Source organism: Sturnira hondurensis, unplaced genomic scaffold, assembly GCF_014824575.4.
Source record: "Sturnira hondurensis isolate 20B ecotype Veracruz unplaced genomic scaffold, ASM1482457v3 Scaffold0004068, whole genome shotgun sequence".
In the NCBI taxonomy this organism is placed as follows: Eukaryota; Metazoa; Chordata; class Mammalia; order Chiroptera; family Phyllostomidae; genus Sturnira; species Sturnira hondurensis.
Window position 1 is genome coordinate 5717297 of NW_028076699.1, and position 22577 is coordinate 5739873.

The 22577-nt window shown below is 46.6% G+C and overlaps 1 protein-coding gene across 3 annotated transcripts; it reads left to right on the top strand.

The window, feature by feature from the left end:
- The first annotated feature begins 6259 nt into the window (after positions 1 to 6259).
- On the top strand, positions 6260 to 22028 carry ECHDC2 (enoyl-CoA hydratase domain containing 2). Of its 3 annotated transcripts, XM_037043252.1 has the most exons (10): positions 6260 to 6832; positions 12199 to 12266; positions 12337 to 12424; positions 14442 to 14528; positions 15332 to 15424; positions 16759 to 16815; positions 17011 to 17198; positions 19487 to 19537; positions 20963 to 21010; positions 21639 to 22028. In XM_037043252.1, the coding sequence occupies exons 1-10, from the start codon at positions 6700 to 6702 to the stop codon at positions 21714 to 21716; spliced, it is 891 nt and encodes a 296-aa protein (XP_036899147.1). In that variant the 5' UTR covers positions 6260 to 6699; the 3' UTR covers positions 21717 to 22028. The 3 variants fall into 3 exon arrangements, with proteins under 3 accessions (XP_036899147.1, XP_036899148.1, XP_036899149.1); XM_037043253.1 differs by lacking the exon at positions 16759 to 16815; XM_037043254.1 differs by lacking the exon at positions 15332 to 15424.
- The last annotated feature ends 549 nt before the right edge of the window (positions 22029 to 22577 follow it).

Below are 22577 nucleotides of genomic sequence, written 5' to 3' on the forward strand. Positions count from 1 at the left end.
AGAAACAGATATTTTTACAAGATTTTATTTATTTATTTATTTTTAGAAAGGGGAAGGGAGGGAGAGAGAGAAACATCAGTGTGTGGTTGCCACTTGCACGCCCCCTACTGGGGACCTGGCTGGCAACCCAGGCATATGCCCTGATTGGGAATCGAACTGGTGACCCTTTGGTTCACAGGCCTGCACTCAATCTACTGAGCCACACCAGCCAGGGCCTATGGTGATTTTTATTGAGTGTGGCATGGTGGCTATAAATGTACAATTTCTATAAGGTCTTTTTTTAAAGATTTTATTTATTTATTTTTAGACAGAGGGGAAGGGAGGGAGAAAGACAGGGAAAGAAATAATGTGTGGTTGCCTCTTGTGCTCCCCACACTGGGGAGCCTGGCCTGCAACCCAGGCATGTGCCCTGACTGGGAATCGAACATGCGGCCCTCTGCTTTGCAGTCTGGCACTCAATCCACTGAGCCACTCCAGCCAGGGCTTTATAAAGTCTTTTGATATAATGAAAATCAACTGTTAACTGTAGGTCCACTTTGTTCAATTTTCCTCCCAGCAGAAAGCTACCTCCTGCAGGATTCCTCAGGCTAGTCAGCTTCAGGGACAGGCAACTCAGTCCCCACAGAAGCAGCATGTTCAGTATCCAACAACTAGGTCACTCCCTCTGGGAAACCTGTAATTCACAGGTGGCAAACACAGGTTCACCTTGTGTTTGCCACCTGTGAATCACCTTGTTTTACCCGGCAGCAACACTGAGCTCTCGCTTAACTGTTACAGAGTAGTTACATTTATACAGTCCTAAAATTATGTTTGGCCCTTTGAAGGCAATCGCAGGGCTGATGTGGCCTGGTGAAAATTAGTTTGACACCCCTGCTAATTGTTCACTGGCTGCTAGGATTTAAGGCCAGATGTTCACTTGGCAGAAACCACTTGGCTGCCTGAAGATGCTTTAAGCCATGGAGATCTATGAGAAACTCTTGTCACAGAGTCTTAGGGCAGGAAGGACCTCAGAAGTTTTATATGTACATATATAGTCAATTCTCTTTTTGTGGTAGATATCCTCTAAATATCTCTGTAAGTACCAAATTAGTAAATACTGAACCATTGTTCCTATGGAAACTAACAGGCTCCTATAAGCCTCTGATCACAAAGTTTTTGTCCACCCAGCAATACATAATCTTCTTTGCTTTATGTGTTTCTGTTTAAAGACACATTTAATATATGGTTTTTTACTTATTTACCCATGCCCTGAGCCTCATACTTTTTTTCATTTTTTAATATGGTTGACACATAATATTATATCAGTTTCAGGTACACAGCACAGGGATAAGACATTTTTATACTTTACAAAGTGACCAACACCACAAATCTAGTAACTACCTGTCACCATTCATAGTTATTACAATATTACTGACTCTATTCTTATGCTGTTTCTTCACATCCCCGTGACTTATTTTATAACTGGAAACTTGTACTTTCTAATCCCCTTCCCTTTTCTCACCCAACCCCCCTACCCACTTCCCCTTTAATAACCATCAGTTTGCCCACTGTATGTATGAGTTGGTTTGTTTTATTTTGCTTATTTCTTTCTTTCTTTTAGATTCCACAGGTAAGTGAAATTGTATGGTGTTTATATTTCTGTCAAACATTTCGCTTAGCACCATAGCCTCTAGGTCTATCCACAGTGTTATAAATAGCAAGATTTCATTCTTTATTTCTGACTGAGTAATATTTCACTGTATATATGTACCACGTCTTTATCCATTCATCTACTGATGAACACCTAGGTTATTTCCATATCTTGGCTATTATAAACAATGTTGCAATGAACAGAGGTGTGCATATATATTTTTGAATTACTGTTTTAGTTTTCTTTCAATATATACCCTTAAATGATGGCTGGGTTGTATGGCAGCTCCACTTTTTAAAAAGATCTTATTATTTATTTATTTTTAGAGAGAGGGGAGGAGGGGAGAAAGAGAGGGAGAGAAACATTGATCAGTTGCCTCTTGCATGTGCCCCAACCGGAAATCAAACTGATGACCTTTCACTTTAGGGGATGACACCCGACCAGCCGAGCCACACTGGTCAGGGCATTTATTTTTAATTTTTACAGGGACTTCCATACTGTTTTCCATAGTGGCTGCACCAATTTACAATCCCACCAACAGAGCATGAGGGTTCCCTGTCCTCCATGTCCCTGCCAACACTTATCCTTTGTTGTCTTTTTGATGATAGCCATTCTTTTTTAAAAAATACATTTTATTGATTATGCCATTACAATTGTCCCATTTCCCTGCCTTCACTCCCCTCCACCTTGCACACCCCTCCTCCCGCCCCCTGTTTAGTTCATGTCCATGTGTCACAAGTTCTTTAGATTCTATATTTCCCCTACTATTCTTGCCCTCCCCTGTCTATTTTCTACCTACTGTCTATGCTACTTATTCTCTGTACCTTCTCCCCCTTCTCCCCCTCCCACCCCCTGTTTCTAACCCTCCATGTGTTCTTCATTTCTATGGTTCCACTCCTGATCTAGCTGTCCTCTTAGTTTGCTTTTGTTTTAGGTGTGGTTGTTAATAACTGTGAGTTTGCTGTCCTTTCACTGTTCACATTTTTATCTTCTTTTTCTTATATAAGTCCCTTTAACATTTCATATAATAAGGGCTTGGTGATGATGAACTCCTTGAATTTGACCTTATCTGAGAAGCACTTTATCTGTCCTTCCATTCTAAATGAAAGCTTTGCTGGATAGAGTAGTCTTGGATGTAGGTCTTTGGATTTCATGACTTGGAATACTTCTTTCTAGCCCCTTCTTGCCAGTAAGGTCTCTTTTGAGAAATCAGCTGACAGCCTGATGGGAACTCCTTTGTAGGTGACTGTCCCCTTATCTGTTGCTGCTTCTAGAATTCCCTCCTTCATTTTAATCTTGGCTAATGTAATTATGATGTGCCTTGGTGTGTTCCTTCTTGGGTCCAACTTCTTTGGGACTCTGTGCTTCCTGGACTTCTTGGAAGTCTATTTCCTTTGCCAGATTAGGGAAGTTCTCCTTTATTATTTGTTCAAAATAAGTTTTCCACTGGTTGTTCTTCCTCTCCTCCTTCTGGTACCCCTATAATTCAGATGTTGGAACGTTTAAAGATGTCCTGGAGGTTCCTAAGCCTCTCCTCATTTTTTTGAATTCTTGTTTCTCCATTGTTTTCTGATTGGATGTTTCTTTCTTCCTTCTGGTCCACTCCACTGATCTCAGTCCCAGTTTTCTTCCCATCACTATTGGTTCTCTGTGCATTTTCCTTCATTTCACTTAGTGAGCCTTCATTTTTTTAATTAAATTTGTGACCAAAATCACCAAGTTCTGTGAGCATCCTGATTACCAGTATTTTGAACTGTGCATCTGATAGGCTGGCTATTTCTTTGTTGCTTAGAAGTACTGGCTCTGGGGCTTTGAGTTGTTCTTCTGCTTGAGCCATAATGTTTGGTCTGTTCATACCTGTTATGTATGAGGGGAGGAGCCTTAGGTGTCCACCAGGGTGGGGCAACCCAGTGGCTGGGTTGTGATGCTGTATGTGAGGGAGGGGTCAGAGAGGGAGCAATGGTGTTTGTCCTGCTCTCTTTTGGATTTTGGTCCCCTCTGCCACTTCCTCCAAGCAAATTGGGCCCTTCTGGTTCTGGTTCCCGTGTGGGTAGGCTTGTGTACATTCTAGGACCCTGTGGGTCTCTCCAACAAACTCTCCTGTGAGGCTGGGAGCCTCTCCCGGCACCTCAACCCCTGAGAGTTTTTCCACTTGGTGCTTTTAGGCTCTATTTCCTGGTGCTGGGGCCACAGGTTATGCGGTCTGTCTCACTGCTTCTTTTTTTTGCCTGGTTTATCTGCGCATGAACGTGTGACCGAGGTCAGGCAGCCACCTTGCACCCTCACTGGGTCTGCCTGTTGCCACCCCACACCTGGGACATGCCAACCACCACCTGCGCACCTGGGTCATTCCGGCAGCCACCACTTTTTCCTGCCCTGACCCCACTCCACCCGCCGCCAACTCCATCCCTCTTACCAATCTGGATAAATGGTTCGTTGTTGTCGGACTTGGGTACAGTTCAATTTTCTGTCTGTTTTGATTGTTTTTGTTTTTAAATCTTTGTTGTCCTTAAATTTGGTTGTGCGAGGAGGTACAGTATTTCCACCCACATCTCCACCTGATGACAGCCATTCTGACAGGTGTGAGCTGGTATCTCACTGTGGTTTTGCATTTCCCTGATGATTAATGATGTTGAGCATCTTTTCATGTGTGTTGGCCATCTGTATGTTGTCTTTGGATAAATGTCTATGCAGGTCCTCTGAACATTTTTTTAAATTAGGTTTTTTTATTTTTTATGTTGAGTTGTATGAGCTCTTCAAATGCAGAATGAGGCAAAAGTAGGTCTATGGTTGGGACTACAACCATAAACAAACAAATAAACTGGGAATACAACCAGTTTATTCTTATATTATTATTTATTAATTATTGTGTGATTTTCTATACAAATAACTATAAACATACTTTTGTCCCACCCTGTGTTTTGGATATTACTCCCCAATGTACATATCATTTGCAAATATCTTCTCTCATTCAGTAGGTTGCCCTTTCTCTTGTTGATGGTATAAAAATATTTACGTGTGTGTATAAAAAGACATACAGACATACACACACGAATATGTAACTGATTCATTAACACTGGACTCAAGGCCAATAGCACTGGAACTCGTGTCTGAACTAAGCTTATCTAATACACGTTTGGGGGGGCTCTGCCCACAGGGCCCTCCCTGCCACCAGATAAGAATAAGTCTACAAGAACATGATCTGCTTGGGGAGGAAAGGTGGCTGATCTCTCAGAGGAGAAGGGCCAAGAGCCTTTTCCTCAGTGGGCTTTTATTGAGTTCATTTCACACAGGAATACAGGTAAAGCTCATTAATCACTGTCAGGCAGTGATAACATACAAAGAACTACGAGGGCTTATTCTGAGTCAGGATCTGTTAGCTAAGGGGCTATAAAACTTTGGGAAACAAACTCATTTCCTGCTCAGACCCTTATCATTTAATTGAGAGCATTCTTAGCAAAGCAGGTTTCACAGGAGTTTATGTATTCTTTCTCAGGCCTGATCACCCGGGGAACCTGCCCTTTTCAGCACAGGGCTACACTGCGCTCTATCATTGTTTCAGGCTTAAATTAAGCAGGGGAAGTAAGGCAGCCAAGAGATTAGGAGACTTCTTGCAAACAGAATGAGGACTCAGGCTATGTCAAAGCTGAGGAGTGAGGGTCCATCACCCTCTTTTGCTATAGCCCCCCAAGTCCTTCCCTGGGGGCCCCCATAATCTAGGTCGTTCCTCTCTTGAGGAATCTTACCTGTCATTGGCTAACCGATCATGCATTGGGGGCCAGGCAGAGTGACATAACAGGGGCAGAGGTTGTGCCCCTGCCAGGGAGATAAGCTTTGTCTTCTTAGCAGCTTTTGGTCCAAAGGTCTCTCACTCAGCCTTAGCCCTTGGGGGGATTACAGCTTCTAAAACCAGGCAGGGCAGTTCCCAACATACATTGTTTTCTTTGTAAGACACATCAGACCTTTCTTGTACATGGGTATACTAGACAACATTTCAGGATTGAGGACCGTTTTTAAAGAGCAAAATCACCAACAAAAAGGACAAAAATGCAGAAACTGTGGCACAAAATAGATCGTGAGAGGGATGCTCATTTACAGCATGAGAGATGAGAAAAGGCACTGCACGATTTTGTTCAACCTCAGCTCAGCTGGGAATAAGCACAAAGGCACCACTCAGAATCTTGCCACAAGAGCTCTTCAAGTATTGATTTGGGGGTTACAAATAAATTTTTGTGAGTGGACAAATTTGCAATTCAAAATCAGCAAATAAAAACATCAAATATATAGAATATACTAGGTGCTAAAGCCTTTGCTTCTGTAACCCCCTCTAATCCTAACAAAACTACGCATGAGAGTTTCAGAGAGACTAAAAAGGTCACAGGGCTAGTGACTGAACTTCGAAAAACCAAAGTTTCAGGCATACATGTAGTGTAACTCCCCCCCTCCCCCCCAGGGTGCCTTTTTAATGTACCTTCCCGTGAGTTGCAATACATGCGCTATCTCTTCCTAACTACTGCCATTACGGCATACAGAACAATTCCAACAGTCCAAAATTTTTCCTCAGGCTACACTTAGCCTCAGGCCCTGCTCCAGGCCACACTCCTTACTGGAGAGAACCTAAATCCGCATAGGTGGTTCCAGGTTGCAAAGCTTTTTATCCAGTGGCTGAGGTGGACTGCGTCTCCAACTGGTTGTGAACTCCCGCCCTGTGCTCAGATGCGTTCAGTTCAAGCTGAACATTTTTGTTTTATATTAGCAATAGTACCTGTTTAAATCTGTTGTCAGTACTTTAATTGGCTTCTGCCTTTATCGTTTTCAGTAGTTGTTATCACAGTGATTTAAAACACTCATGCTTAACAAAAGTTGACATCCTTGCCCCAAACCATGCAGCGGAGCTGGGCTTCCCCCAACCCCAAGGTCTCCGGGTCTCCGGGAAGTGAGCGGAGCGGTGAGGACCTATCAGCCTGTAGGTGGAGCAATTCCGGAAGGCCTCGGGGCCCAGCAGCACGCGCTCAGTGGCAGAGAACGCAGTGGAGTAGCGGAGCCGCGCCTCTACAGCCTGCGCCCAGATGATGCGTGTCCTGACCAGCGCCAGGAGCCTAACACGGCCCTGGAGGCCTTCTGGGGCCCGCAGCAGTGCCTCAGATGGAACAGCCCGGGAGCCGGAGATCCAAGTGCGCGCCCTGGAGGGTCCGGACAAAGGCGAGTGCGCAGTCTCCGGAGCACCCAGGAGGTGGCTAGGGCGAGCCGGGGTAGAGCTGAGGACAGGATGATGGCCAACGCATCCACTGCACATAAAAAGACCAAGACCTGTAGCAGGAAGGAGGGTCGCTCAGTGCGTTTCAGGATTTGGTCCCAAATCTCCTGCATCCCATTCTAGACTCCCCGAGAGTGGGTGACGACCCGAATTGCAGTGGAACTATCTCAGTACCGGTCCTCAGCCCCGGGTTCGGTGGCCTGGGAAGTGAGAAAGGGAAGAGGAGTCGCTCAGGGGTAGGACTAGGCACAATCACCCCCACCCCTGGAGCTTTAAAAGGCGTGATTGCCCTCTAAGGTCAAGGTCTCAGGCAAGCGTCCATGCACGCCTAGGTGGCGGGGCCAATCCAGCTGCTCGTGCCACAGGAAGGAGGGTGAGGCCAGAGGAGGATGTGTCTCCTCCTCGCGAATTGGCTGGGCCGCTGTCGGCTGTTTTGCGTCTAGCTGACCCAAAGGGGAAAGTTTTTTGGTCTCTGGCAGAAAACACCTTCTATTGCGCTCTGTATTTATTGGTTTTTTGTTTTGTTTTACTGTATCATTACCCAAACTCCTCAGTCCGCTGCACCCTACCACCAAGTCGAGGCCGTTCTCTTTACTTTCTCCCCAGTCCTAACCCCTCTTCCCTGTGTTTCCTGTAGCATTGCTTGTGTCAGGATTCTAATTTCGTTTCCTAGCCGGGTCGCTCAGTTTGGTTGGAACGTCCTCTCTATACGCCAAGCTTGCGAGTTCTATCTCCTGCCAGGGCACATACAAGAATCAAACACTGAAAACATTGGTTTCTCCCCACCCTGCCACCCCCCTCCTCCCTTGCTCCCTCTTCCTCTCAAATCAATAACTTTTTAAATGTTAAAAATAACTTTATTTTTTTAAGATTTAAGTGTATGAAAGAGAACTTTTTTTAAAAAAGATTTCATTTATTTATTTTAGACAGAGGGGAAGGGACAGAGAAAGAGGGAGAGAAACATCCATGTATGCTTGCCTCTCATGCTTCCTCCCCCTCAGCCAAGGCATGTGCCCTGACTGGGAATTCGGAATGGTGACCCTTTGGTTCGCAGGCTGTTGCTCAATCCATGGAGCCACACTAGCCGGGCCTAAAAATTTTAATTTACATAGAGGGCATTGGATTTTATATCTCTTATTTCCTCCCCACTCCTCACACTAACTTTTGAAGGACTGTTTTGCTGTATGAATCTACTTCCTTTCCCTGGGGTGTAACCCCTGCTTTTCAAGGGTGGGTAGAAGCTGCCAACCTCCTGCTACGAGTCACCTGAGGAAAACTTCTCTGGCCATGTGGATTGCTGGGTCTTAAAGACTACCCCTTACTCTCATGCTCATTTCACTGCCAAACTGGCAACAGCGCTCACCTTGAGATGGTTACGATTGTTCTCTCTGCTTTACAAATTAGGAAACAGAAGCATAGCGAGGTTGAGCAATTTGAACCAGGTCTGATTTCAAAACCTGTGTTGTCAACTATTAAATAATCACAGCCTCTACTGTATAAAACCCGGATTGTACATCAGTAAAAAACATCACCTGGGGTCATAGACCTTGATCCAGACATAACAAGGATCCACAGATTCAGCCTCTTGCCCCTGCCAGAGGGCATTTAGAAAGTCACTGAGGGGCAGAGATGAGAGGCAGAGATGAGAGGCAGCAGAGGAGGCATGAAGGGCAGACTCCCACACGAGAAACTTCACCTCCCCACCCACCCCCCAAATGATGTGGGGCCATTTGATGTTAGAAGCCACAGGCTCTGCCTTCCTCTTGGACCGATGGCATCAGAACATTGTCATGTTTTACCTGTTGTCCTTGAAAGTGAGATTGGCTTGCTAACCACCCTTCACTCTTCTTTATGTCTCTACTCCAACTCCTCTCTTTGCAGGGTGTTCTCGTCCACCATGCCTGACCCATTCATCTTTTCTCTCTCACCCCATGGGTTCCTTTTAAGCTGTCCCACCTGTGTGTTTTATTCTAGCTACGACCCTGACTCGGGTCCTCACCTCTCTGCCTAAGTAAATCCTTCTGGAATTACCTACTGCCTCTTAATGTCCCTTTACTTTCCATGTGTATGTACTTGTCTCCCTCATAGGTTGGTAGCTCTTTGAGAGTAGGGATTCCTAACTGGGTTCAGCTGTTACCTTAGGCAAATTCTTGTCTTTTCTGGGCTTCAGTTTCCCCTTCTATATACAGTAAGGAGTTGTTAAGCCAATTGGTTTCTGTATTACCTCCAGTGGTTTCTGCTGACTCATGCACATACCACCAAGCCTACGTATGATCCAGGCCATCCTCACAGCAGTGACCCTGGCCAACCTCAGCTCTTAGAGTCTGCTCACAGTTCCTTGTCACATGACCCTCTCCCTAGGTCCACTAGTTTCTCTCCTGTGCACTAGCAAAACAGAGTCTGATATACATCATAACCTAACCACAAAAGTAACATCTCATCACCTTTGCCACATAATTGAATCTAATCTTGGAAGTGACATTTGATAACCTTAGCTATATTCTGTGGGCTAGAAGGGCTAGAAGCACTTCTTAGGTCCCACCCACATTCAAGGGAAGGGGATGTGAACAGAGGGGCCACCCGAGGGTTTTCTGTCACAATGACCTTGGACCTGGACTGTTTTCCTCAACCCCTCTGATATGGTTTCTCTGATATGGTTTTAAATGTATCCACTACAGTTTATCTTCCCCAAAGTTGCAACATTTTCTCTTCTGAAGACCCGAGCTGGAAAGAACCATGAGGGACATATGAGTTCCACTGTGGGACCTCCAGAGCTGCGGAACTCAGTGAACCCTTTGAAAATTTCTGGGGTGGTTAAGGAAGTCCACCCAGCCTGAACATTATAGTTCTCTGTCTTGGTTTTCTACAGTTTTCTAGCTAGGTGGATAAATAAATAAAATATTTAAATGTTAAAAGAAAGAAAAAAGAAAAAACCGCATAGTCCATTTCCACCATATTTCATTCCTGAAATGAAAATGTGTACTTATTCTCACCTTGCTCAAATGCTTCCATCTTGAGCTGCCATCTGTAATCTTGTAGGTATTTCATGTACTTACCTTACTTAAGATCTCACATTGTTTTTAAGATTTTTATTTTTATTTATTTTTAGAGAGGCGGGGAAGGGAGGGAGACAGAGAGGGAGAGAAACATCAATGTGTAGTTGCCACTTACACACCCCCTGCTGGGGACCTGGCCTGAAAACCAAGCATGTGCCCTGACTGGGAATCAAACTGGCGACCCTTTAGTTCCCAGTCCGGTGCTTAATCCACTGAGCTACACCAGGCAAAGAAACATCTCATATTTTAACTTACTTGTATTAGGTTATAAGCACCTTGTGGACAGGGAGTGTTACATAACTATAACTCCCACAATTTCTTATATAATTGTTCAATAGATATCTAGGGTTTCTTTTTTACCACCAACACCTAGATTTTACTTTCTGATTTTTTATTTTGAGCCCTTGTACTGGGTGTGTAGTCATATCCCATTAAGCTTTTTAAAACTCTCATTTATTAGGTACTAATAAAATTAAACACCTTTTCATGTGCACATTAGCCATTTGTATATCTTCTTTTGTGGAGTTACTTTTTGTAAGAGTTGGGCTTTTTAAAAATTGAGGTAAAACTGACATATAACATTATATTAGTTTCAGGTATACAACATGACTCAGTATCTGGTACATTGTGAAATAATCATCACAATAAGTCTGTTTAACATCATCCACCACCTCACAGTTACACATTTTTTCCTTATTCTGAGAATTTCTAAGATCTACTTTCTTAGCAACTTTCAAATAAACAATACTATTTACCATAGTCACCATTACATTCCCTGGACTTATTTGTTATAGCTGTGTTCAGTAAATGAGTTAAGAATGTCAAAAATTGGGTGGAAGAAAACCTAGAGAAGAAGTGCAGAGGAGCATCTGAGAGGAAGGGGGGGCCAGGAGGACGTGGGACCACACGGCAGAAACATGTTGCTATGTATTAGTCAAAACCCTCAAACACAGAACATTAAGAGTGAACCCTAACATAAACTATGGATGTTGCGTGATAATGACGCTTCCATGTCGGCTTGTCTCCTGTAACAAAGGTACCACTCTGGTACGGGATGCTGATAGTGGGGGGTACTGTACGTGTATTGGGGAACAGCGAGTATGTGGGGACACTGTACTTTCTGCTCAGTTTTGCTGTAAACCTAACACTGCTGTAAAAGAAAAAAGAAAGGAAAAAATATGTAACTTTCCTTTTAAAAAGCCAAGGCAGAGAAAGTTCAAGGAGGAACGTGTCTATGTAGTCAACAGCGAATTGTGCTAAGGCTGGGACCAAGATGGAAACTTGTCCCTTAGTGAGTGATGTGGTGGCTTGGGTGAGAACTGTTTCTGCTGAGTGATGGGGTGGGCGCTCCATTGGAGAAGGCTTAAGTGAATGGAAGGCAAGGAAGTGATTAAAGTAAGTACCAAAAATTCCTTCAAGAAGCTTAGCTGTTGCTGGTGAAAGATCATCACACAGGTAGGGCAAGTGTTAGTCTCTTGCCAAAGGTGACAGAATGTGAGTGAACAGGCCCCTGGGTTTGGCTGGTAAGTTCCTGTGACAGAGGAACCCGCCGACGTGCCACGTGAGCATGCAATCTGCAAAATCCAGGAAACCCTGTCAAATGTCCCGCATTCCTTAATAAATAGCTACTGCGGGAAAGGCAGCCTAGAGACTGAAACTGAGGATTTTTAACAAGCTTTTAAAAGACATATCCAATTTTTTAAAGTTCTCAAGTCTAAAGTGCAATGTTTAGTGACACGCACTTGGGTGATGAAATTATGAAGAATGAAGGAATGCATGGAAGTGATGACTAAAAGTCAAGGGTGTTGTTACTTTTGAAGCTGAGGAGGGAGCTATGACTGAATCAGAGCACGTGAGGGGTCTCTGGGTGTTGCTCACAAAGGCGTTTGCTTATTATAACTCATTAAACTCTAAAGGAGAAGGTCTGGCTGCGAAGGGAAGAATAACATGGAGAGGGCTGAGAAAGTGAAGAAGAGAAAGGGAGTGTGTGTGTAACAATGGCAGAAGCAGGCAGGAGCCACTGCAGTGGTCATTCTGGTCCCCCTCTCCACGTTCTCCAGAGTTCTCCCTTCACTTCTTCGGTGAGACAGAAAGGGCGAGGGTTAGTCTCTCCATTCTACAGGCAGGAAAACTGAGGCCTGGGAATGTGTCACTTTCCCAAGTCACACTGACGCTCAGGGGCAGAGGCTGCCCAGGCCCCAGGCCAGGAGTGAGTGCGCCAGCTGACTCACCCAAGGTTGCTTGGTCCGCTGCAGGAATTACCGAGATTATAATGAACAGACCGCGTGCCCGCAATGCCCTGGGAAACGTCTTCGTCAGTGAGGTGAGAAAGGGTGGACACCAGGGTGGGTTGGGGCTGGGTTGGCCCATATCTGACAGGGTCTCCTCTGCAGCTGCTGGAAGCTCTGGCTCAGCTGCGGGAAGACCAGCAAGTGCGTGTCCTGCTCTTCAGAAGTGGAGTGAAGGGTGTGTTCTGTGCAGGTGGGTTCCTCCCCTCCCCCAACCCCAGAGCTCATCAGGGCTCCTGCCAGCCTGCAGGGGTTGGGAAGGAGGGCTTAGGTCAGCTCTAGCATAGGATTCATTGCTCACATTTTACAGATGGGAACTCAAGACTCAGAGGTAAAATTCCTGGCCTAAAGGTTACATAGCTAGTAAGAGGTGTAATAGAATTCAATTTGAACTTGGCCTCTCTGACCCCTAAATCCTTTTTCTTTCCACTGCGCCAAGCTGTGTTCTGGCCCTTTACTGAGGAAATAAGGTGACTGAATCAAAGACAGTCATAGGGTCAGTGGCCAAGATGGAACTCTGTGCCCTTTGCCCTGTCCTGTCACCAAAGCCTTCCACTCTCCCTGCACCACTCGGTCCTCAGAACAGAGCAAGTACAATGAACTTGTATCTCAAAGAAATACCACATACCACATACTAGGCCCACAAGAAGCAAGTCAGTGAGAGCTGAGCTGAGCTAAGAACCTATGCTGGGTTGGTTGGGGAGAGGGTAACAGGGGTCACGGGGAGGTGGGGAAGTGGTCGTGGAGGGATAGGGTGGGAGGAATGTGATTTTCAGGCATTTTCAAGGGGATGGGGCCCAGTCCCTAGATCTGACCCATTGGAATCTTGGTGCCCTGGAGTCTGCCCTGCAGGACAAGGGGGGCAGACCAGTCGGCCTGACCCAGCTGCCCTGGCTAAGGTCATCATCCTACCCTGGCCTCTTCCTTTACCTCCATCTGCCTGACCTCCTCTATCAAGGTCACTTCCTGCCCCTGTCGGCGCCATTCCTCCCTAATCCCAGATTAGCAGGCTGCCAGAGGTCTGAGTCTGCCCCAACTTGCTCTGGAAACCTGGGTTAGTCCCTGCCTCTTCCTGGGAACTCAGTTTTCCCATCTGTCACTGAGGGGCTGGAACTAACCAAAGACTTCCAAGGGCTCTGCCAGGTTTGACTTGGTATAATTTTTCTCATTCTCCTTCTACTCTCACCTCAGCCTCCCACCACCTGACCTTTGAGGAGCTCACCTGAGTCACCACTCTCACCAAGGTTCCCACCCACCTCTGGTCTACTTTCTGTCCATGAATTTGCCCATTCTAGGTACTCATACCAATGGAGTCACACATTTGTCCTTCTATGTCTGGTTTATTTTACTTAACATAGTGTCCTCAAGGTCCATCCACGTTGGAGCACAAATCAGAACGTCATTCCTTTTTCTGGCTCAATAATATTCCATTGCACATACACACATTTTGTTCATCCGTCCATTGTTGGACACCGTACTGTTCACCCCTTTTGGCTATTGTGAATAATGCTGCCATGAACATTAATGTGCAAGTATCTGTTTGAGTCCTTACTTTCCATTCCTTTGAGTGTATCCTTAGGAGATCATAGTAATTTTACATGTAACTTTCCTGAGAAACCACCAAAAGGCTTTCCACAGCAGCTGTATCATTTTATAATCCAACGAGGGTTCTGCACATCCAACTTCTTTCCTGTTGTCCTTTGTAAGAGCCACCCTAATGGGTGCAGAATGTTAACTCATTGATTTTCATTTGCATCTCCCTAATGACTGGCCACTAAGCATCTTTTCATGTGCTTACTGGCCATCTGCATATCTTCTTTCGAGAAGTTTATTCAAGTCTGTGTCCATTGTGGGGGTTTTTGTGGTTGAGTTGTAGGTCTTTATGTATCCTAGCTATTAATCCCTTATCAGATAATGTGATTCACCAGTATTTTCTTCCATTCTGTATGTTCTTTTCACTCCCTGATATTGTCCCTTGATGCATGCAATTTCTGTGTTTTGATGAGGTCCAATTTTCCTTTCCGATGCGCCACCCTCTCCTTTTTGATGCCCTCCGGCCTTCCCTCCTGGCTTCCTTGACCAAGGCTTCCAGGTATTTCTCCTTCCTCTCTCACTGCTCCTCCTCGGGTTTCCTTTGCTGGACCCTTTAATAGCCCGGGACTCGGTAATGGGTTATTCCCCAGGGACTGTCACCAACCCCTCACTTGCAGGTGCAGACCTGAAGGAGCGGGAGCAGATGAATGAGACCGAGGTGGGGGCCTGTGTCCAGCGGCTCCGAGGCATGATGAATGAGATTGGTGAGGGTCCTGGACTGGGGTGGAGGAGGGCACTCAGGGGCCCTGCTGATTGAAGCCCCACCCACCATCCTCTACTCTAAAGAGAGGACAGTGTCTGGTGAGCTCTGCGGAGAGACTAATGACTCTCCCAGGGAGGAAGGGCACAAGGAATTCTACGAGGAGGAGGGTGGCAAGGGGGTATAGTGGGCCTTTCCTTCACAGGGGGCTCTGGCTCCTCAGCCTTTGTGCCTTGCTGGTTTTGACCCCTACCTCCCATGCGATGACCTCAGGGTTCAAGCCTGGCTATCCCAGAGGGGCCAAGTTTCACCAAGCATGCTTTCAGGCTTTGACAGTTGTTCCTTTTGCCTAGAATATCCTTTCTTGGCCACCTGAACTTTTTACTCTTCATTTAAGGCCACCAGTGCTTCCTCCTCTAGGAAGCCTTCCCTGACCCATCCTCCAAGCTTCCTTTAATGGAGCACTGATCACCCTGGGTCTGTTTTCCCGATACCTGATTCAGTTCTGTGTTCCCAGCACCCAGCACAGGGCTTGGCACACAGAACAAGAAGGGCAAGCAGAATGGCCAATCCAGAGAATCCAGCAGGAGAGGGGATCTGAACAGGGATCACCTGGCCCATCTCCCCACTCTGGTTCCAAAGCTGGTTCCATTCAATTTCCCTGTTGGAAAAACCAACTTCTAAGATAACCTGGTTGAGGTTCCAGGTGAGGCCCTCTGTCCCAACTAGCTAGCCCTTCTCCAATCTCGGGTCCCTGTGCTGCTCTTGCCACAGCATCACAGGCTGAGCCCATTTGCATCTCCACAGCGGCCTTCCCTGCACCCACCATTGCAGCTATGGATGGGACTGCCTTAGGTGGAGGCCTGGAACTTGCCCTGGCCTGTGATCTCCGAGTGGCAGGTACTGGGTGGGGGAGAGGTGGGACAGGGTGGGAAGGAAAGGGTGAGTGGAACAGGGCGTCTGGAGATTCTGTGAAGTCAGCCACTGCTCTTGGCTTCCAACCAACAGCAGATCTAAAGTCCAAGGTAGAGGACACAGAGGGAGTGAAGGGGGAGGCTGGCTCGCCTCCTGGCCAAGCCCCTGACTGCTGTGGTACTGATCGCCTCTCAGCAGCAGCTTCCCTCATCTCCAGAGAGCTCCTACCAACCTCAGAGCCACTGCTGAGAGAACAGGAAAAAGAGCCCAGAGGGGTAGGCTGAGGCCAAGACAAGTTGTTTACCTTCCAGTTCTATCCAAACCAGATTTCCTTAGGTGAGCCACTGGGGCAGAATTCCAGTCCAGCTAAACACAAACATGCCTGGGTGGGAGCACTGCCCTCTGGTTCACTGTCCTGGGCAACCGAGCTTTGGAGAGTGGGGGGAGGGGACGAAGATGGTACCTGATTACATTTTTAACCTTACTGACTTGGTGGTTATTAAAGGCTGTTGGAAAAAAGTCCATCACAGTGCTGCCTCTTCCCCCAGTGCTTTCTCTTGCCACACCAGGACATTCAAAAATGTGTAACTCCAGCCAGAGGAAGCTCATCTACACAATGGGTGTCAAAGAGAAAGCATCCAAATACCTGGCCAGGTCATGGCCCCAACTCTGCTTCTCCCCTTCTCCATGTTGAAGATAACTAGCTTATAGGGTTTTGGCAGTAGGAGAGAGTGAGTGTAAAACACCTCATAGGCAGGAGGGGTGGCCATTCCCACACTGCGTGGTTCAGATGGCTAGAAGGAACTCAGGAGAAGAGCCTGTGGGGTGGAGCACCAAGGAGGGCGTCTCAGAGGAAGCAGAATTCCGAAGAAGGATGTGGACAGAACACAGGGAAGGTTCAGGCTGATGGAAAGCTGGAAGAAAGAACTGCAGTGGGAGGCAGAGCTAAGTTTCATGAGACAGAGAATTCATTAACCCACAAACAGGTATTGGACATCTTCCAGGAGCGCCCTCCTTGTTCCATCACCATCACCTCATTTGGCCCTTAGCGGCTCTTCGAAGAAGGCCAAAAAGGGGCAATCATCCTTTTGTCCTCCCATGAGGCTCAGAAAGGGTGAGAGACTGGCCTGGTGATGCACACCCCCACCCCCCACCCCCACACCGGTGGGGGTGGCAGGATGAAGGCCAGGGCTCTTGCAAAGGCAGTGGCCAGGCCATGATGGAAGTAGCTGGCTGAAGGGGTGAGCAGAGCCCAGAGGTGGGTGTCACTTCTCCCCAAGGACTGGCATTTGAGGAGTGGGGCTTCACTGTTTACGCAGCTTCCTCCGCTGTCATGGGGCTGATCGAGACCACCCGAGGGCTCCTCCCGGGAGCAGGTAACACCACCCACCCTCCTCAACCTGCACAATTCCTCTATCCAAAGTACTTCCCCGCTTTCCTCTTTTGCCCTGTTTTCTGGGCTCTGCCCTTCTATCCTAACTCAGAGCCTCCTTCTGAGAAGTAGTCTTGGCTGACTCCCAGCCTGGGCCCTCTTCCCGTGCTGATCTGCCACCCCTATTCCATCCTGGCAGGAGGGACTCAGAGGCTACCTCGATGCCTGGGGGTGGCCCTGGCGAAGGAGCTCATCTTCACGGGCCGACGACTAAGTGGGGTGCAGGCCCAGGCCCTGGGGCTGGTGAATCATGCTGTGGCCCAGAACGAGGAGGGCAATGCAGCCTACCACCGGGCACGAGAACTGGCCCAGGAGATCCTGCCCCAGGTGTGGCGGCAGCCCAGCACGGGAGGGAGGGCCTGTGCTATGGTGGACACAGGCGTGGGGAGGCCAGGGTGTGCCACAGGACCACGCAAGACCCACTTGCCACTTATAAGACCCACCCTTCTTTGGAGTTTTGTAGCCATTTAGCCATCCAGCAAACAAAATTAAATCAAATGTTAGGTTAAAATGAAAACTGAATTCTGAGGGACTGGAATCAAATCTTCAGAACAGTGCTGTCCGTGAGAAACTTCTGAGATGTCGGAAATGTTCTACTAATTCTACTACTCTTGTGCTGTCCCTAAGGCTGCCTCTAGCCACATGCAGTTCTTTAAATGTACATAAAAAATGTGCTGCCACTTCCTACATTTCAAACACTAATTGCTACATGTGGCTAGTGGCCACTATACTGGACAGAACCAGACATCCCCCAAACTAAAAAAGCAAGATAAAGAACTGGAAGCACATCTTTCTGGCCATAGCGCACAGCAGGGAAATTCTTGGAGGGTGTCATGTAGAACATTCATTAGGACTTATGTTTTAAGCCCTCAAAGAGCCTCTGAGCAAATCCTCAAAAAAGGTTCAGAGACTAAGGGAGTGGGTGAAGGCCCTGCCTAGGTGCAGCACTGGCGACTGCTGGGCCCAAAGCCTCAGCAGGACACCTGGCTCTGAGGGACGGGGGCTCCAAGGATATGAGAGCCTCTACCAGCTTCTCATACTCCAAGACCCAAAGGTAGGTCCCAAGTTTCTGTTAAGGTAAGACAGCAGCTGAAATGGAGCCAGATTTTACTAATTCATTATAAATATTGACTTAGCCCACATGGAGCGCCTCCCACCCATCAGACACTATCCTAGTGTGTCCATGACCAGAACAACCCAGCTAAGCTGATTATCCTCACTGTGTATGTGGTATGAGACCCAGAAAGGTTAGGTGACTTGCTCATCAAGGTCACAAAAAATGACTGGAATACCAGAGAGATAACACTGGTATTTTGGCATTTATTTTGCATAATACAAAAACTACATACAATATAAAAACTAGTGTTTTATTCTAAAGAGTACAGAATATGTATAAAATTTCCAAAACTGTGAAACTATTGCATTTCAAATATGAACTTTTACAGACATATTATAAAACAAAGTGTCTATAAAATTGCTATCCATATATCATTTTAATACTAACAAATAAAACCATTTGAATTATTAATCACAAAAATAAGTATTTTATCTTGGAAAAAATTCTCTATCTCCTGTTTAAATAATCCTATCTCTCTTTATAAGTTTGAGTTCTTCCTTGAGGGCAGGGACTGTAACTTTTAAAAACTGATACTGAGTTTGACTTAAAGAAAAGCATGTTTTGTCTTCTTTATTTTTAAGTTTCATCACATAAATGAAGAGTGTGAAGGTGTTACCAGAGCTGCTTTAATGCTGTCAGATTTCTATCACACTCGGTCACAAATTATCTGAACTAACACAAACCTGAGTGACTCAAGGTAGTGGCTGACCGCACCTTCACTGAGGTGCCTGTCTACCAAGACTTGGAGGGTTTATGTCTTTCTGCAAAAACTGTGTGACTGGGTCTTTGAACTTGATCTCAAGAGGATTCTGATTTCAGATTTTTAACATAGTGAAATAATGGTATTCCACTAATGTACATACTAGTATTTCAGCACTTGAAAGCAGCTTTGCATCCCAGAACACCAGCATACCAAAGACTAGTACCACAATCACTAACCCATGCTGGACCATTTGAGGTAACCTAAAAACAAATCACCTTCCAGCCATTCCTGGATGGGTGAGTGCTAGGAATGGTGTGGTAGATGGCTCCCTCTAGTGGACAAGCCACCAAGATTAGGGAGTCAAATGGTTCCAGAGGTTAAGGCCCAAAAAAGATTTTTAATAAATGCAAGGCCTGCAATTTACCACTCAGATTTTTCCTCTGGAGTAACTACACATTATGCTTTAAAAGATGGGTTTGTTTTTTACTTGAACATAATGTGACCACAGTGTGTGTTACTCACTGTTCGCATTTCCAAGTAACATGAAATTACTAGATTTCTCATAGATATATCTGTATACTCAGAAACATATATTCTAACACACAGGGAGAGGAAAAAGTAGGTTTACAGTTGTGAGTACACGAAACAGTTTATTCTTGCATTATCATTATTATTGCTATTTTGTATCCTTATGATTTATATTTTAGGTAATGATGGCTGGTAATTTAACCTACTTTTGCCCACCCCCGTCAGCACCGATCCCCCTCCTCAACCAAGCTTTTCCTTTTCCCTTAGGCCCCCATTGCTGTGCGGCTGGGCAAAGTAGCCATTGACCGAGGAATGGAGGTGAGGGGGCCCTGGTCAGGACTTGGGCCCACTGAAGTCAGTGCGGTGGCTGGGAGACAGAGCGCTCATGGCTCGCCGCTCTGACAGCACAGCTGGAAGGGACTCAGGAACCGGACTCTTCTTAGAACAGACTTCAAAGCTGACTCTCCCTTTTTGTGCCTTCGTTTACCCATCTACAAAATAGAAAGTTTGGCCAGGGGGAGGGTCCAGATTACATCCTCATCTTTTTCCCTTGGAGAGAAGGAAAGAGATTCAGAAAGGGTAAACTACTCATCCAGGGACACAGAGCAAGTAATAAAAACCAGGTCTGTGTGGCCCCCAGTCCATGTTCTTGGGTTTGTGCTGATGGTCAGTAATGTGGCCTCAAGGACAGGAATGAGGGTGGAGTCTTGGGTCCAGCTAATCCATGCTCACACATCAACTGACTCAATCATACATCACACACTGAATCTAGAGCTGAGCCAGACACTGGGACACAGAGATAAGTCAAATATGGCCACTGCCACCAAGGTGGGGAGGGAGACAGACACAGACCCAGATCACTAATAAAAGGCTAGGGGTACCAAGCAGATAGATACCCCAGAAAGGTTAAGAGCTGCACTGTCCCACTGGGTAGGGCTGAGTTGGATAAGACTTTTTGGAGTTTGATGGGAGAATGTTTGTTGGGAATGATGGGAGAATTCCAGAAAAAAGGAAAAAGTATGAGCAAAAGCAGAGGTGACTTGACTGAAGAGGAGGAAGGGATGAGATAAAAAAAAGCATGAAGGTGAGGGGCATGGGCTCTGGTGCTGGGCTGTCTGGGCTCAAAGACCTGTTTTTTCACATACTGCTGTGACAGACAAATTCCATCACCTTCCCAAGCTTCAGATTTCTGAATTGCAGAGCAGGGACAGTAACCCTTGCTTTGAGTTTACATGCATGTAGTACCTCTCTTAGAACAGTGCTTGTTAAGCAGTAGTAATAGTAAGCATTGGGCAGTCAGTGCAGGCTGGGAATTTGCCAGGGGCCAACTCATGAAAGCCTAGGGCATTCTTCTTAAGGGCAAGGGAAAGCCTGCAGAGTTCACTAATGGGGGTGGTGACAGGAGGCATGGTGCGCAGCCTGGGGGAGAACACTGGCTGTGCAAGCACAGCTCGTGCATGCCATCCTCAGCTTTAAGGGCTGTATGCAACCCGCCCCACTGTTCTCACAGTCCCCCACTTGTCCCAGCACTGTTTTGTCAGTTATGGTGTTCCCTCTCTGGGTAGGGAATTCCTTAGCATAATGATCTCTGCTCATAACTGCATACAGGAAGCCTCAGTAATTCTTTACTGGAGGAATCCATGAACCAGCTGGGAACAGTATAAACAGAGGGGTAGCTGGCCCCCAGTGCAGATGGAGGTGGACAAGGTCAGGCTGATCCAGGTACCACCTTTTTTCTTGCAGGTGGACATTGCATCAGGGATGGCCATTGAAGGGATATGCTATGCCCAGGTACGTGGTTGCTGCCAGTCCATGCATGCTTGTAAGCAGAGGGTGGGCCCTTGTGCAATACAGGACCAATTTAGTAGGTTCCTCCCAACCCAGAGGATCTTGCTCTATACCACCTGAATCACAGAACAGAGGTACTTGGGAGAGCTGGGATGTCAAGGCCTTGGTTACTATAGCCTACAGGCTATGTGTGTTTGATTATGGGGTGATCAACCTAGGGCTCACCTAGTTAGCCCTGACTCCTGGGTGAGTCAATACTAACCTCCAAGTCAACAAGTAACCAAAACACTATTAAATGCAGGGATGGGGTGGTCTGGGGGAGCATCCTGGGACTTGCAGGGCCTGGTATAGATTCAAAGCCGGATTTCTTACTGCAAAGCCTCATCAGAGTGCTGCAGGAGACTGTCAGTTCTTTGGAGGCATGTAAGCAACGTGCAAGTGGAGGCCGTAACCTTAAGAGGTGGCCTGCCTTCTCTAGGAGACTAAGGAGCCACTGAGGCCCATACCTTGGCATGGCCCAACACCAGAGCCTGCAGACAATGGCAAGACTTGTCAGAGGCTGGACGAACTTGAGCAAATCTTTATGTCCTCTGATCCTGCTTACCCACAAACTAATATTCTGTTGTTTCAGAACATCCCCACCCGGGACCGGCTAGAGGGCATGGCAGCCTTCAGGGAAAAACGACCCCCACGATTTGCGGGCAAGTGACTCCCACTTTAACCTCTAGCATGGGAGATGCATACCTTGAAGTGGAGGATCCAGAAGGAAAATTTGCAGTGTGACTGCCCTCATTATTTCACCTCTCTGGGCTTCAGTTTCCTCACAAGGACAATGACGGATATAAAATGACTGATATGGTGCCTGGTACTTAGGTGCTGACCTTGCCCAAGACTGCTAGCTTCATCATTCTCCACCCTGCCTAGCTAATCACTGGGGTCGGGTTTGTTTGGACAGTACCTATGTCTCCCTACTCAAATGATAAACTAAGGATTAACATGGACTCCTCTGGGTTTCTGTATTGTTGGCTCTCAGGCCTGACCTCTGCCTTTAAGCTACAAGGTACTCACCAGAGATGGGAAGAGGTTGCAAGATCCCCCTGCCTCTGTGTCTAACTCTTACAGTTGAGATAATAAAGAAACCCTGGTAAGTGAGTAGGTGCCAGGAATCAGACTGCAGGTTCCAGCTCTCTGCCAATTACTCACTGTGTGCCTCAGCTTCCTCATCTTCAAAATGAAACTGTTGTGAGGATATTTTTTAAAATAAATAAAATGCCTCATGTTCAACATATGAGTTATTAATGTCCAGTGTTCTTATGAGAACCAAATGAAAGCATTGCTGTGAAAACCTTTTGTAAACGACAGGGTAGCAGGCCAATCTTTGCAGTTGTACAGCACACTGAGAAACAAAGGGGGCTGATATGCATATCTGCACACTGCTGTCAGGCACCACCATCCTGTACCAAGGCACGGAACAGAAGGCTAGACCCTACACCAGGGCCTGGTAGTCATTCTTGAACAGATCTAAGCCTGAGTTTCCTGAGCCCATGCCTGGCCTAGAATCACTCAGTCA